Raw genomic sequence first — 15,076 nt, 5'->3', positions numbered from 1 at the left:
GGGTGGGTATCCCTGGGGTGTTCCCTAAGTCTGGCCTCAGCACTGGACAATATTGTTACGTGTTTGCATTTAACATGCCACTTGCTCATGCTTGAGCCAACGGAGCCATGCCAACAAGTAACGTTTGAGGACTGGGGCTTGGATTCAGGCTAACATTTCCACAGGTGCAATGCCTTCCAGCCACAGAGTGTGTCCTTGCCCTGGCAGACTGAAATACCTTCTGAAATCATGCTCAGGATCAGGGGGGCATTTTGGGCTGCTGCCGGAGGGGAGAAAAATCATGTGCCATGGGTGGAAGTCCTTGCATCCATGGAAACGTTTGTATAACTCTAAACCTAGGCCTAATTACATCATTGTGAAATGACCACAGTTAAATGGAAGGCGTGGAAAATTATTCGTTTAGGTCTTAGAATGATTTGTTTAGGTATTCAGAAATTAAAACTATGGTGCAGTTGAGTTTCCACTACGTGTGCCAGCATTAAATACATGAAAAGAAGAAGGTATCATTTGTGCATCAAGAGATCTTGAAGTGGTTAAGCAAGATTTTCCTTAAGTTATTACAATACAACATCCATACAACCAGTATTTTATAACGAGCTGTGATTGGCTAGTGGTCATTGAACAAAGTCATTGAACAAAACAGTAACATTCAAGACGTCACCCAACAAATACAATGGAGCACCAAGTAAGGTGCAACAAAGTAGAAATCAGCAATACTACAAGGAATATTTTGCCATTCTTTATGATGATGAAAGCTTATCAACATCAGAATTTCTGCAGGGTTAATACCATTTCTAATTGTCCTGAATTTTTAAACTCATTTTATATGTATGCATAACTAGAATTAAATAGCAATTTTTTTAAAAAAAATCAAATTTCAAAATATTGATCAAATACAATTAATGGCCCTTGTAATAACAGAGAATATCTCAGTTTATACTTTTGTTCCTACACAGTTCACTTTCCAGTTGGGATTTATATTTTAAAAATAGTATTTCAGTATTTATATCAATTATTTAAATTAGTCCTTTTCAGACGAATGCAAACTGGAATCCTACCGATGGTGCATAAGGGGAACGCACACTACTCATGATGATTCTCCCACTATGCGCGGTTACCATACCCTGTGAAGAGCGGCAACACGCATCTTTGCCATGTGTATACTGCCTTGGCCCATGTAAATGTGAACTCTGAGTGGTCAGTTCAGTGTTCTACAACCCAGTTAAGCTGAAATGTTAGGGTTTCAGCCAACTGAGGCCCATGGGAATTCCAAATGCTTTAGATTAACTGAGCCGAGGAGCAACTTGTGCATTTGGGAATAAAGGGGTTCAGAGCTCTTGTGCCACAAATGGAACACATCACTACCTTCGGGGATTTTAATAAACGTAGGGAACACTGCGAGCAAAAGAGTTGCTGTCCAAATAGACTGACACACACAGGCCAATGTAGCCTCTAATGACAGAGTAAGATAATGACAGGCCCCACTCAAAATCAGCAGGAAGAGGAAGATCAATCTTGGCAGAGTGAAGGAAAAATGCTGGCTTTCTTCATGTTAGCTCATCTCATACATATCTGTCTTCAGCCGTTGCCCAGTACCGTTGTGCTCTGCATTAACTACACAGTGGATCAATAACAATTACACCTTCTCAAAAACATGACACATAGCAGGATTGGGTTGACATTTCACTTAGGCCAACATTGATCTCAGTGCATCTGATTCCAGCCCTAAATTCAAGGCAGGCCTGGATCTCGGAATAAACACAGAGTGGGGAAAAAACAAAAGAGGAAACCAGCTGCAAGCGCCTTGGCTTAGAAGTAAAAAAAAAAAGAGGCACATTCATCTGTGCACGCTACATTTGTAATCTACTATTCTTCCTGTTGCTACTGCCAATTCTAAAAGTTGATCAGACAAAATTCACACCGCACACACATACACACACATAAATTACTCACCGTGACATCAATGTTGATAATATCGCCATCCTGGAGGGGGCGGCTTAAATATATATAAAAAAAGAAAACACATAATGGTGACAGGCAGTTCTCAATAAAGAAATCCAAGAACACATATCCCTAATGACAGAGACGCCTAAACAAGACTAAGGAGCGAATGTGGAGGAGGCAAATGAAATAAGCATTTCTAATCTTCAAGCTCTCACCAGCTCCAGCGAACCGCAAGCAAATACATTTAAAAATGAGAGACGCGACTCATACTATCAAACAAAAAAATAAGATAAACATGGTTTTAATTTCCATCAGAATTTAGAGACTGACCACAGGCATCTTTTCTATGGGGAAGAAGTAATATTTACTAACAATCTGTGACATATTAGCATATTTTTATACACCCTCACAATGTGCTTGGAAAAATTAGTATCATTTTTCTGTTGAGTGTTTTTTCTTTCTTGGATGGCGCACACTAGACAGGTGCCACTGCATGTCGGGAAAGGATGTGATAAAGTCTTAATCGTTTTCATTACCACACACTGTCCCTTATGGGCCAACATAATTTTCTTACACCATGACAACCAGTTATATCACACTTTGGGTAGCTTTCGACAAAAGGACAATGAGAGCAATCCAATGAGCACAGAAGCTGTACACTTGCCATGGTGTTTTGTTGATGCTCACGTAAGAATTCTACATAAGCCCATTGAAATAAACAGAGATATATAATACTGACACTGTGTAGGTTTATAAAAGGGTAAAAGATATAAACATAATTTAATTTTGCATTGTAAGGAGGAGGGGAAATAAGAATACCTGTCAGGAATCCCATGACATACCACGTTGTTCACAGAGGTGCAAACGGATTTTGGAAAATCTCCATATCCTAGAGGTGATGGGTAAGCATTTTGTTTGATTATTTCATGGTGAACCATGCAATCTATTTCTTCTGTAGTCATGCCAACCTAAAAGATTACAATTTAAAACTGGAATTAAATTAAGCACTTACTGAATCCTGCGCCCTGAACATGATAAAAAGGAAGACACTTCCATAAGAAGCCTAGAGTTACTTTAAAAATATGGGGCACTTGACAAAATTAAAGCGAAATGGGTTAGTACCAAGACAGTTGTTCCTTAGGTAAAAAAAAGGTAAAGGTAGTCCCCTGTGCAAGCACCGAGTCATTACTGACCCATGGGGGACTTCGCATCACGACGTTTTCTAGGCAGACTTTTTACGGGGTGGTTTGCCATTGCCTTCCCCAGTCCTCTACACTTTACCCCCAGGAAACCCGGTACTCATTTTACTGACCTCGGAAGGATGGAAGGCTGAGTCAACCTTGAGCCGGCTACTTGCACCTGGCTTCCGCCAGGACCGAACTCAGGTCGCGAGCAGAGCTTGGGCTGCAGTACTGCCGCTTACCACTCTGCGCCTGCTCCATCATTCTGGGGCCCTTTGGCAGGGCCCAAGTGTTACTTCTCCAAACCTGGTCCAAAGTTGTGACAGGAACCCCTCAGTGTGCATATTCAATCTCACAGCTGTGAAAGAAACATTCCTATTTTTTTCTGAATTGACACAAATATCAAGGCAATGGCACTGCAACCAGACCAGACCTTAGTGAAGCATACTCATTTCTCCACATGCTCCTATGTTTGGGCCTTGCCATTTGGGCAATGGAGGAGAGAAAGCATGCAAATGGAGAACTCTCATATGCAGCTTCTGAACTTCTTGGGTGTCCTATGCAAAATGGGAACGAAGTCTATATGCGATGGTGGGCTCTGTCATCATGTCAGGTTTTGATGCAATCTAAATTTCTTTCTTACTACGATCATAATCTTTGCGTTGGTCCCCTTTCATTTGCCAAGTGAAGTAGATTCTTTGGTATTGCTTAGGTTGATCTAAAAAAAAAGCCATATACATTGACCGCAATGCATAACAACAACTGACACTAAAATTTTAACATAACAACATTTGATTTATATACCGCCCTTCAGGATGACTTAACACCCTCTCAGAGCAGTTTACAAAGTATGTTATCGTTATCCCCACAACAAAACACCCTGTGAGGTGGGTGGGGTTGAGAGAGCTAGAAGCTGTGACTGACCCAAGATCACCCAGCTGGCTTCAAGTGGAGGAGTGAGGAATCAAACCCGGTTCTCCAGATTTTAACGCTCTTAACCACTACACCAAACTGCCTCTCATGTTTTCTTTCTCTTTGAAAAGCACTGGCTTCTCAGCATTTCAGACAAAAGAATCTTCTATTTTGAACATTTCGAATTCATTCTGCTTTAATACGTTGGTTTGCATCGAGAAACACGTAAGCAGTAGTGACTACCATACAGTTCAATCCATATTAACATTTCCAGTGTGACACCCCAATTTCAGGCACTTGTTATTTCCAGAAACTTTCATTTTTCAAGCATTGATACTTACTTTTTTAAAGATTCTGTTTTGTACCAGCGCTGATTATTTTTGGCAAGATTTTGCAAAAAACGGTCTGAGCCATTTTGGAATATGAGCAAAGCGGGGAAATACACACTTTAAATATTATCATTACAACTCTTTTTCCTGGAGCAGAACCCGCTGTGAAATGGCGAGGGTTGAAAGTTGGAATTTGGTAGGAAAACCTCCCTCATTGTTAAGACCTGCCTTTAAGTGTTCCTGTGAAAACTGGTTGTGATTTGAATGAGCTTTAAGTCTATGAATATGACTCTTTGCCCAAAGCACTATAATGGGTATAAACTTTTGATACCACTTTTCCTTAGCAATCAGTGCTGGGAAAGATTGTTTTTTTTATGCGTGAGTCCTTGAGGGGAGCCACAGCTGGTCAGCGCAGATGGACTTCAAGCTCTGACTTGGCCATATGCACTCAATAAGACGGGCCCAATTTTGCTTTCCTATTTACACGACCATTTTTAAAAGTTGCTTCAGAGCCCTTCTTTTAAGCGCAGGTACCTCTAGAAATTAGGTTGGGGGCAGCCAGAGGGGGGGCCCTTTCTGTAGAGACACCCCATTTATATATCATCTTCCCCATATCTGTAAAATAACAATTAGCTTTTGAGCACCCAGATAAAGTTATTTCAGCCAGTCTGCGTGAATATGCTGTTTTTATTTAATTTTTGCTGTTCTGTTGCTGTTATTTTTAAGAATAAAAATCTGGCAGTGTTCTATTTAATTGCTGCTATTCTTTCTACGATAGTTCTTTTTCTTTTTATTGTAATGCTAATTGGGGGGGGTATTGTAAGCTTCCTGAAGCATGTTCAATCGAAACCTGAGATATAAAAATATACCGTTAATAAATGCATGGGGTACCAGAGGCAAGTAAAGGGTTTACTGATGGATTTAAGCACTTCAGTAATTGTACTGTTCTCCCTACCCTCTGTAAAGAATTTCACCGTTGCGGAGGATGGTGGGCAATGACCTCAGTGCCTTTGGGCAGACAAGCTAGCTATAAATAAATAAGACAGATAGACTTTGTCTTTATTGATGTATAGGGCAGTTAACTCATGACCCAAGGATGGTTGCTGTGCTTTTAAAGCAGTTTGACACAGACAGTTCAGCAGGTATGTTTTCTACCAATACACAACTGTAGAACCCGTATGGTCCGGTGAACAAAACATTTTCCATTTGGAGTTGGGAAAATATTCTCACCCCAGGCCCTGAGCCAGATGCTCAGGCAGTTTAACTCAGTACATAGTCCTCCTAGGCCAAGCCAAATGGGATACAAGAAATCCACCATCAGATACCCAAAATTTTTAACTTAAAAAAAGGTGTTGGATTCTGAATTTGATTGGCGCAGTAGTGTTAGGGGAGGGTGGACATTTCAAATTAGGGAAATGGCATGTGAAAGAGGGAGGGTAGAGATGTAACATTGCAAGAAGTGTTGAAGCCCTGGGGGAAAGCAGCTTATTCCTCCCCCCTCTCCAAAAATAGAAATTGGGGGAAGGAGGATTAAATATATGCACTGTTATTATTTTTCTGCTTGTAACAACATAAAATGCATCATTTATGCAATGTAGCATATAAAACTGTATTACTTGGTATATTTACGAAATGTAAAAGAATAAAATTACTTACAGCACCATCCTATGCAGAGTTACTCCAGTCTAAACCTGTTGAAACCCATTGGCATAACCAACAATGCAACCCTACGAGCAGTATAAATATATGCAACATTAGCAAGAGAGAGTTGCAAATTGCTACTCCCACTACTGCCTTAGCACATGCAGCTTAGTTTTTGCCATATGAAAAGTACAGAAAAAGCTAAAAAGAGAAAACACGAACTCTGTAGTTAACAAAAGCAAGTGGACAGAAAGAGTCTCACTCAGGGCGAAGCTACAAGTGACGAATGACACTTGAACGGCAAGTGTATTTCTCCCTGTTCACTTGCACTCCACTCAATCCACTTGCCGTTCAAGTGTCATTCGTCACTTGTAGATTGGCCCATAGTCCCAGGTAGGACTAGCAGCATATCTGGATACCTACCTAAACTTCATAACACTGAAAACACTGAACACTCTAACAGTGTATTAACAAACAACCCTCAGCATATTAATTCCGGCCAGAATTAGTCACATTTAAACAATAAACATATATCTGAAAATGTTGTATGTACCCCTACAGTGTACTCAGGAAGTTTCATAGCCTAATACTATACATTAAAAATCTCCACACTGCACATTTTGAGTAAGTAAAACCTTATCTTTGTTCATTACAAAAGAGTAAAAATTCATACCAGTTCTTTTTGAAGTGCTCCCCAAAACATAAAAAACACATCCCTCCCAAAAAGTATTTTGAGATTTTCCCATCTTTTCATATATATAGGGGAGAAGTAAGGTGTGTGTTTTTTTAAGCCTTGTACAATATTGCCACTTCATCAAATTTGGAAATAACATATACCTATTTTAACTTTTTTTAAAAAGGAAATCTTCATATCTCCTGAATCATATCAGGTTTGATCAAGTCTCTATCTCAGCCTGTATATCCAACTATAATATGGAATTAATATTAGTCTACTTTACAGGGTCGTTCTAAAGATTAGAACAGGGGTCGGGTCTCTAACCTTTTCAAGCCCGTGGACACTGGGCACTTTTGGAATTCTCACCCAAGGTGGTAGACTCAGCCACAAAATGGCCACCATGGGAGGCAAAGCCAACCACAAAATGGCCACTACAGGAGGTGGACGCGCACGCACGCACGCATGCACACACGCACACACACACACACACACACACACACAGAGGAAACCCATTTACAGGGGACAAGAAGAGTAATTTTAAAAATACACTAGGAAAGAGGAGTGAGGGACAGAGTAAAACCTAAAGTTACAGCGAAAACCTGATTGTAAAGTCCACAGCCAATCAGAAGCTCTGTTGGACAAGAGACCCACTTGCCCCACCCAATTTCTAAAATCCCTTGGGCACCAGGAAAGGTGTCAGTAGGCACCATGGCGCCTATGGGCACCAAGTTGGGGTTCCCTGGATTAGACAGACAATTATGTGAAATGCTTTGAATATGAAATACCACTGATTTCTCCCTTTAAAAATAGTTTTTGCATCACAGTTCTGTTTTTGTATTTCAAGCCAATCTGTGGCAGGACTATGGATTCAATTAAAACTCCAGCAAATAGAAAAGTTTTGTATGAGTAGATCTGCCCCACCTTCTCCTTCTCCAGCAACCTGCTGAGCCCTCCATAGAGTCACTGCTTAGGGCTGGGGATCCCCCGCCCCCCTGCAACAACATGTCAAGTGGCACATAGGAGCTGTAAGGAAGTAGGGGAATCAAATTAAATTGGCCATTATCTTCACTCTTGTGTGTGTGAACTCTGGAAGGAGCACTATTTCCCTTGATTAATTCATTTGCTACATGGCATAGTGGCCCCCACTTTATTTATTGATTTATTTACTTCATGTATTACCCCCCCCCCCCAACTAGAGTTGTCAGGTCCCTCTATCCTCCCGCTGGGTGGTTCGGGCCCTGCTGCCGTCTTTCAAACCCTCTCACATATGCTCCAGCACCAGTGTGATGACGTCACTTCCGGAAGTAAAGTGGCCATGTGGGCTGCGTGGCAGCATCACTTCTGGAAGTGACGTCGTCACACCAGCCACACAAGTGCTCCCATGCTCCACATTTTCAATTGGGCCGTTTTGGGGCCCAAATCAGCCCCAAATGGAGCGCAGGGACGCTCCCGCAGCTGGTACAACAACATCACTTATGGAAGTGATGTTGCCACGCCAGGTGGGAGCGCATGCATGGTGCATGCTCTTGAGGTGCCTGCCAGAGGCAGGCAAGCTCCAGGAGTTTGCCCCCTCCCGCTGTTCGCTGGGTGATTGGTGGATGAGAGGGCAAATCCCCAGGAGTTTGCTCGCCACTGGCGGGCACCTGGGAACCCTACCCCCCGCCCCCACACACACACCTTTCTCCCCAGTGGGGACTCAAAGCAGCTTACATCATTCATCTCTCCTCCATTTTATCCTCCCAACAACCATCCAGTAATGTAGGTTGAGAGGATAAAATGGAGGAGAGAACAATGTAACGGCTCCCATCAACAGCTTTATATGGAGTCCACGGCACTCCTTGAGGAAGGGAAAGATGGGGGAGATCATGTATCTCCTTCTGTTCATGGGATGCCGATCCATTATATTCAAAAATTGTTATCGTGTTATTGTTATTTTATTATAAAGAAAAAGGCATACTCTCCCCAGAGTCTTAAGAAAAGAACAGGGCACCAAATCAGAACATGATGAAAGAAAGCCGTGCCTATACAACATCTGACTGACTTTTGGGGGGCGGGCTACAGCCTGTGCTTCTTTGTCCCTGTACACGTTACCAATGCATGCGTATACATCTTGTACATACTTGCAAGTATTTGTTTGTAAGAAAGAGCCAATGCACGCTCAATTTACAAATGAAACTTGGGACCAGTCCTTGGGAAAACGTGAGGTTTAAAACAACACGTTCAACTGGCCACGCATTGAATGTAACATGAGAATTACTCAACACGCATATAAAGAAAAATCAAGCATACACAGTACTTGTTAACTGGGCTTCTGTTTGTTCCACTGCAACTCGAAAGAATTCTGTAGCCTGCTTGTCTGAAGAAACAAAGCTGAAATGAAGGGGAAGGCCCTTGGCAGCACAACTGTGAGCAGGTCTGCTCAGAAGTAATTCCCATTTTATTCAATGAGGCTTGCTCTCAGGAAAATATTCTTAGGACTGCAGTTTGGCTGGTGTAGCACAGGTTATCAGATCTTCACGTTCCCTTTTGCTCTCTTGTCACTTCCTCATAATCTCCAGCTTCCTTTTCATTTTTCCTCTTTAACTACTACTCCTTATGTTTTTCTCTTACCACTTTCTTTAGATTCTTACCAGATAGCACCCTTAATTCTCATCCAACTTTTACACCTTTCTTGTATTCCTACCTTTTTCGCATTTATGTATATCCCCCTTTGCCTTCATTTGGTTGCTTATTGGTCTTCTTTTGTCCATCAATGCTTTCATTTTTCTCCCTTCTTTCCACTGTTTTTCCTTTAGGACTTTAACAGGTATATTAGATGACTGCAACACATACACTGATGAAGCAGAACTATCTCCTCCTTTCTAAACTAATTGCTTGGTTTGCTCACTCTTTGCTCCCTATCCATGGCTGCTTTTATCTTCATAGTTAATGTTCACAGAACACTTCTTCTGCTCTGTGTTTGCTTTCTTTTCTTGAAATGTTTGATCTTTCTCTTTGGCCGGTATCTTCAATTTTCTTCAGTGGACTGTATTGTTTCTTATTCCTTTTTTTGGTTCATCTAATATACTCTCTCTCTTTCGGAATATAACTACCACTTCACTTCTACTTCATTCCTTCCTTTCCCCAACCTTCTATCTAGGTCTTCCTGCTTTATCTTTGTCCGGAACTTCCTCTCATTCAACTTTTGCTTTTTTTTTTAAAAAAAAAATTCCTTCGTTCTTTTCTGTACTGTTATCTGTTATGGATAGCTTTTCTATCCTCTACCATTCTATAATCGCTGTTCTTCTTGTAAGCCTTGAATTACTTCTCTCCATAACTTTCATCCCTGTACTTCAGTTTCCAGAAGACATTTTCACAGGACACATTCTCCTTTGTATCTGGTTTACAAGTAGAGTCTGTCAACTTTCATTTGCTAAAAACTTCACTTTAGGCTCTTATCTTCCTCTTTTGCTCTTGATTTTCATTTGTCATGTCCTCCTCATTCTTTTATTGAATGATTTTCTTTTTTGGTGATGAAGTTGGGTCTTTGTAGTTTACTTCTTGTAGTACTTTCCTTAGTCTTCTAGATAATCTTCCTCCTACCCTATGTTTGGTTTCAGTAAAATTTCATTCTATTCTAGAGCTAATTATTCACTCCTTTGACCCTTACATTTTGTCTTATCATATCTATCCCATTTTTAAAAACTTTTTATCTTCTAAGACTGAAAAACACAGTTTTAAAGGACAAAGGAGCAATCTCTTGAAGAAATGATCCTTCCACAACTATTGATCCTTTGGTTCCTAAAGTTCTTGACCAGGATATGTGTAACTAAGATCTCATTGTTCCCACTTCTTTATTCATTACAATTTAGCATACATCTTTACTGTTCCATTGATATTGACCTTGTCAAATTACAGACCTGATGATGTCTTTTTGGTTCTCAGTCTTTCTCAGCCTTTGATACTATATTCACATAATTCTTTTTACAGCTCCTCATAATTAGGATTAAGGAGATTTGCCTCCTACACAATTCTAGCCATCTTTTATTAATAACTAACAATAGTACATCCTCTTCTCATCTCTTCGTGGGGGTCCCGAGAGGATGGTCGCAGGCCCTTTGCTTTTCACTTGGCTCCACTCTTTGTACCTTTGGCCTTCGTTGTCATGTTTGGCCAACCATCTGACATTGGATTGGATCATGCTACTGCACTCAGCAGGCTTCCATCAGCGCAAAGAACCTTCCACCAGAAAAGTTGTTCCACTGGAGGAAGGCTCCGCAGAGCAAAATTGTAGGATCCAACCATCTGTGTTGTATCTCTAGTACTCTGCGTCCTCTTCCTACTCTTTCTGCTTTCTACTTATTCATGGCTGATTTAATTAGTAGCTTCAGAACAAAAGAAGAGAACTGATGGATTAGATGAGTGGACCATCTAGTCTAGCATCCTGTTTCACACAGTGGCCAATCAGTTGCCTTGGAGGGCCAACAACAGAGCATAGGGGCCAAGGCCTTCCCTTGGGCCACCTCCTAGAGGTTTACCATATATGCATATTGAGATTCTCTTTTTTTTTTGAAAAATTTTTATTGGGTTAGAATCCATTATTTCCACATTTACATTCAATTTTCCCCAATTTTTTCATCTCTAACCCCCTCCCTTTCCCCCCCCTTTTTGTTGACTTCCAACAGCTTTCCAACCCTTTGTCCCCTTTCCCTTACTTTTATTAGCTTCCTCTATCTAAAACAAATATATATTCTCCATTATTCTAAGCAGTACATCCTTAACTATTTTTAACATTATATGCCCAAACTGTAAGCCTTTGTTTCCATCTTAGATAAACAATTTATCCCAATTTTTCAATTTCAGGTATTTCTATATATCATAAACCATATAGATCATACATTCGTTTATATCAAACAATTTGACTTATTCTCTATATATATTACTCATTCTATCTTTTTATAATAGTTCTATATATCTCTCCTCACGTAGTCAATCAATTTGACCCATCTATATCTTCAGACATTCAGTTTGGTACAAAACTTGTCAGAAAAAAAAGAAAATATTGTTAGTTAATCGCTCCTTATATTTAGTCCTTATAATTAATTATTTTCTCTATGTTCTGTTTGTTAACCTATATATATCTATATATATGTCAATCTATTAATCTGACTGCTTATTAATTCACATTTATCTCTTCTCCCCCCGGTAAAGTCTCCCCCCTCTACTTCAATACTTCAGTAGTTCTCAAACTGCCACAGTTTTCCTCCCACCTCCCATTTCTTCTCCAGGTATTGTTTCAGCTTCTCCCAGTCTGTGTTGAACTGCCCTGAGTCCAGATCTCTCAATTTTCTTGTCATCTTGTCCATTTCAGCCATATACAGCAATTTGTAAGTCCAATCTTCAATAGTTGGCACTTCTTGTACTTTCCATTTTTGCGCATACAAAAGTCTAGCTGCTGCTGTCATATAAAATATCAACGTCCTGTGTTGGGCTGGAATTCCCTCCATTCCCAAGTTCAGTAGCAGGAGTTCTGGGTTCTTATTAATTTGAAATTGTAAAATTTCACTCATTTCTCTTATTATTTCACCCCAGTACTGCCTGGCTACCTCACACGACCACCACATATGATAGAGGGAGCCCTCATGCTTCTTACATTTCCAGCATTTATTAGAAGTATTCAAATTCCCTAGCGCAATCTTCTTTGGTGTCATGCATATTGAGATTCTCTTTAGTCACCATGGCTAGTAGCTTGATGGATTATCCTCCATGAATCTCTCTAACTGAATTTTAAAGCCTATCCACGCTCTTAACTTCAAACGTTCTAAGACTCTGTTTCTTGCTTTCTTCCCTCTCCTCTTTCCTCATCATTTTCTTTTATCCTTGACCGTAAAGTCATTTCTTCATCTGTCCAGGCCAATAACCTCTGGGCATAAAGCTCAACTCATGAATTCCTTTTTTTCTTTCAAAAGTTTAATTAGTCACTCAAACTTGCTATTTTCATCTCTGAAATGTGAGCAATGCTCGTCCCTGCCTTGCTTTTGACAGAACTAAAACCCTCATTCATTCACATTCATTAAAATGTGGATTCGAGTTTCGAGGATTCGCTTAGGTGGGATTTTGATCCTTGATTAATTTCACAACCTTGCTGCAGCATCCACCCTCAACCTTATAAGAGTGTCCTCACTTACAAATAATCAGGTACCTTCCATGCCCAACAGCGCAATCCTAAGCAGAGTTACACCCTTCAGAGTCCATTGAAGTTGATGAGATGAGAAGGGTATAACCCTGCTTAGCATTGCACAGCAAGTGTTGCTGAGATGGGCAGAACCATTCTTCTGTGAAGACAAAAGTCAGACTTGGGTGCAAATGTCAGAAGGAAGGCTGCCCGAGCTAGTTCGACTATCAGGAATAATTATCTTGACTGGTGAAAAGAAAAAGAAAAGCTGAGGAGGTGGCGTTATGCAGTGTTAAACTGAACTGGGTAACTGAAGGAGATTATTAAATGGAAATTTAAAGAGTAAAAATCAAAAACAGAAAATACAGTGAAGTATAGATTTGACATACAAATGTAGACCACATCATTATTTCAGGAATACTTTTTGGTTTGGTCCCAAAGTGTCCTGCGAATCGGGTCGTCAATTTCCATCCATTTCCCTCCTGTCTCAGGTGCAGTTCCCCGGATCGCAGCATATACAGATCTGGTGGGTCCCCTGACTTTCCAAAGTGGTGTTGCAATAGGAAACAGGACAAGTAAGCTCCAGGTGCATGAGGGTCAAGAAAGCTCCCGACCTGGTCCTTGGATCCAAGCAAACAAATGAATACAAGCAGAAGGACGCAGCCTTAATGCTAAAGTATTATGTCACTTCTTGAGTGTTGAGCAGACTACAGTACAATCATAATCTTTTACTAGACCCATTGTTCAGCAGCAGTACACAATAGATCTTCATATGATCAACATTCTTTTGGGTGTTATTTCTTAGAGGAGATTTCTAAAACATTTTTCAGTCTTCCAAAGTCTTGAATAAGGTTCTTCATAATACAATCTCCTTAATAATAATAATAAAAAGTGTGTGTGTGTGTGTGTGTGTGTGTGTGGCGGGGAGTAATGCAAACATTTTCTGAAATGACATTATTGAAAAGCAGGTTCTCCTGAAATTGGCCATTGTGCTTTACCAGTGGTCTTGAAGTTCATCATGTGCCTCTTTATGAGACAAAGGGGAAGCAGATCAGTAAAAGAGTAAGCCAGTAAGTGAGCAGCTCAGTCCTATTTGCATGAATGCACAGCAGGTGCATGAACAAAGAGATTTTACTTTGTGAAGGAACACAGTCTCATATATCTTAGGACAATCACATGCACGTTGAAATTTATACTCAAATTGTACATCAAACTCAAGTTAAATATAATTAGAATTATGTATGGCGTTATGTACACTTTACGTTGCCTTGGATATATGCTGAGGTGTATGAAGTCTTGAAGCTGACACAAAATCTACAATCCAATCGTCGTTTTCATTTTTTTTTTAGTCGAGGTAGAGAAGTTTCTGGTCTCCATAATACTAGCTGTCAAAAGAGTATGGGCTTTGTATTCTCTCTCTCTCTCTCTCTCTCTCTCTCTCTCTCTCCCCCCACACACACACACACACACCATTTCCAGGTTTTTTGGCCCTCTACAAACTGAATCTTTGCCCCCACAAAAAAGCACATGCCTTCAAAAAAGCCTTCAACTTACAATCAAAACAAACCAAAGACAGAAACCATACTTTAGCATACCGACCTAACTTTCACTTCTGAAATTACTTTCACTTCTGAGTTTAGGATTCCTTGATGCAGATTTAGAGAGGGGGAAAGGGCATTGGGGCACAGTGTTGCTAAACAACCATGTTACGCTAAAGCATATGGACAAAGATAAGACACTCTCTCTTAAGCACTTTAAAAGATATACGAATGCATACTTAACCAGAAAAAAATCCCTTAAAAATAAAACTCCAAAAAAGTAAATAAAAGAGCCTTCCAAAGTCTTATCAGCCTTCATGTGGCTATTACCTTTAAACTCTTCCCAGCTAGAAGCAAGACGTAACGGGCCAGTTGACAAGCTTGACGAAGCCCTTGAATCTGATCTTCGTTCTTAATTTCTATGTAGTCTCCCCAGTCTGGTACAATGCCTGTCGTCACATAGTCTGGCTTCTTTATGTGCTGGAAGAAAAAAAGGATTGAAAATGAAGACTGGAAAAGGGAGCATGACAATGGGATCATTTTCTCAGATAGAGCCTCCTGCTTCATGGCAGCTTGGCCTTTCAGTCGTGGTAGCGACCTTCCTAAGCCATCAGGGCAAACCCTCAAGGCTGCCTCAGTATTTCTCTGGCTGCCCTTTTGAACTTAACGTTGCCTGTTACTGGCAACTCTGATAGTCTGTT

The 15,076-nt window shown here is 40.5% G+C and overlaps 1 protein-coding gene across 1 annotated transcript in view; it reads right to left on the bottom strand.

The window, feature by feature from the left end:
• The window catches only part of METAP1D (methionyl aminopeptidase type 1D, mitochondrial), a 91,710-nt gene that overhangs the window by 26,268 nt on the left and 50,366 nt on the right, over nucleotides 1-15,076 (bottom strand). The window contains exons 3-5 of the mRNA XM_054972545.1: nucleotides 14,706-14,855; nucleotides 2,764-2,912; nucleotides 1,954-1,996 (exon numbers count right to left, since the gene is read on the bottom strand). Coding sequence (XP_054828520.1) covers nucleotides 1,954-1,996; nucleotides 2,764-2,912; nucleotides 14,706-14,855 — 342 coding nt within the window. The remainder of the gene's footprint in view (nucleotides 1-1,953; nucleotides 1,997-2,763; nucleotides 2,913-14,705; nucleotides 14,856-15,076) is intronic.

Source organism: Eublepharis macularius, chromosome 2, assembly GCF_028583425.1.
Source record: "Eublepharis macularius isolate TG4126 chromosome 2, MPM_Emac_v1.0, whole genome shotgun sequence".
Taxonomy (NCBI): Eukaryota; Metazoa; Chordata; class Lepidosauria; order Squamata; family Eublepharidae; genus Eublepharis; species Eublepharis macularius.
The sequence above is the reverse complement of the archived record's forward strand: the minus strand, read 5'-3'. Positions and strand labels throughout refer to the sequence as shown.